The following is a 626-nucleotide window of genomic DNA, read 5'->3' on the forward strand; positions in this document are numbered from 1 at the left end:
CGCATGTTTTGTGTTTGGTTTCCTCATTTCCATTTGAAGGACTGGGGCCGCTTTTTGTTCATTTTTTTCATTTTTTCATTTTTTCATTTTTTTTATTTTTCTTTTTTTTTTTTGAACATGAGAGTTAACTGACGGATTGAAGACAAAAGACGCCAAACATTACAAGAGGGGAAGGGAAATGAATACGAGGGAGAAAGCGAAAAAGATTAAAAAAAAAAAAGTCATTATCATCAGCAGTTGCGATGGAAAAAAAAAGGAGTGAAAAGGAAAAAAAAAAGACGAAAGCAAAAGAAGAAACCAAAAAAATAAATAAATAAATAGATAAAATGAGTAAATAAATATAAATATAAATGTGCGCGTGTATGTCAAGGGCAGAGAAAGGTGAATGCACAAAAGCTGATGTGCGCACCATGTTCTGTGATGGGGACGGAGGCTTAGATTGTATAAGTGCAAATGTATGTATGTTTTTCTTTTTTTCTCTTTTTTTCTTTTTTTACCTGGCCATGTTTCTTTGTTTTCATTTTTGGGACAATAAGCAAAAAAGTATACATATATTTATATGTGTGAAAGGTACACAAGCAAAGAAAGAAAGAAAGAAAAATAAAAAGAAAAAAAAATATATATAT

The 626-nt window shown here is 30.2% G+C and overlaps 1 pseudogene across 1 annotated transcript in view; it reads left to right on the plus strand.

Moving 5' to 3' along the window:
* The first annotated feature begins 362 nt into the window (after positions 1-362).
* TEOVI_000171600:pseudogene overlaps positions 363-626 on the plus strand; it is a 458-nt pseudogene continuing 194 nt past the window's right edge. Inside the window, exon 1 of the mRNA in view lies at positions 363-626. This exon is cut by the window's right edge and continues 69 nt beyond it. Coding sequence covers positions 363-626 — 264 coding nt within the window.

The sequence above is a fragment of the Trypanosoma equiperdum genome (genome assembly GCF_001457755.1).
Source record: "Trypanosoma equiperdum strain OVI genome assembly, contig: ctg_408, whole genome shotgun sequence".
Lineage (NCBI taxonomy): Eukaryota > Euglenozoa > Kinetoplastea > Trypanosomatida > Trypanosomatidae > Trypanosoma > Trypanosoma equiperdum.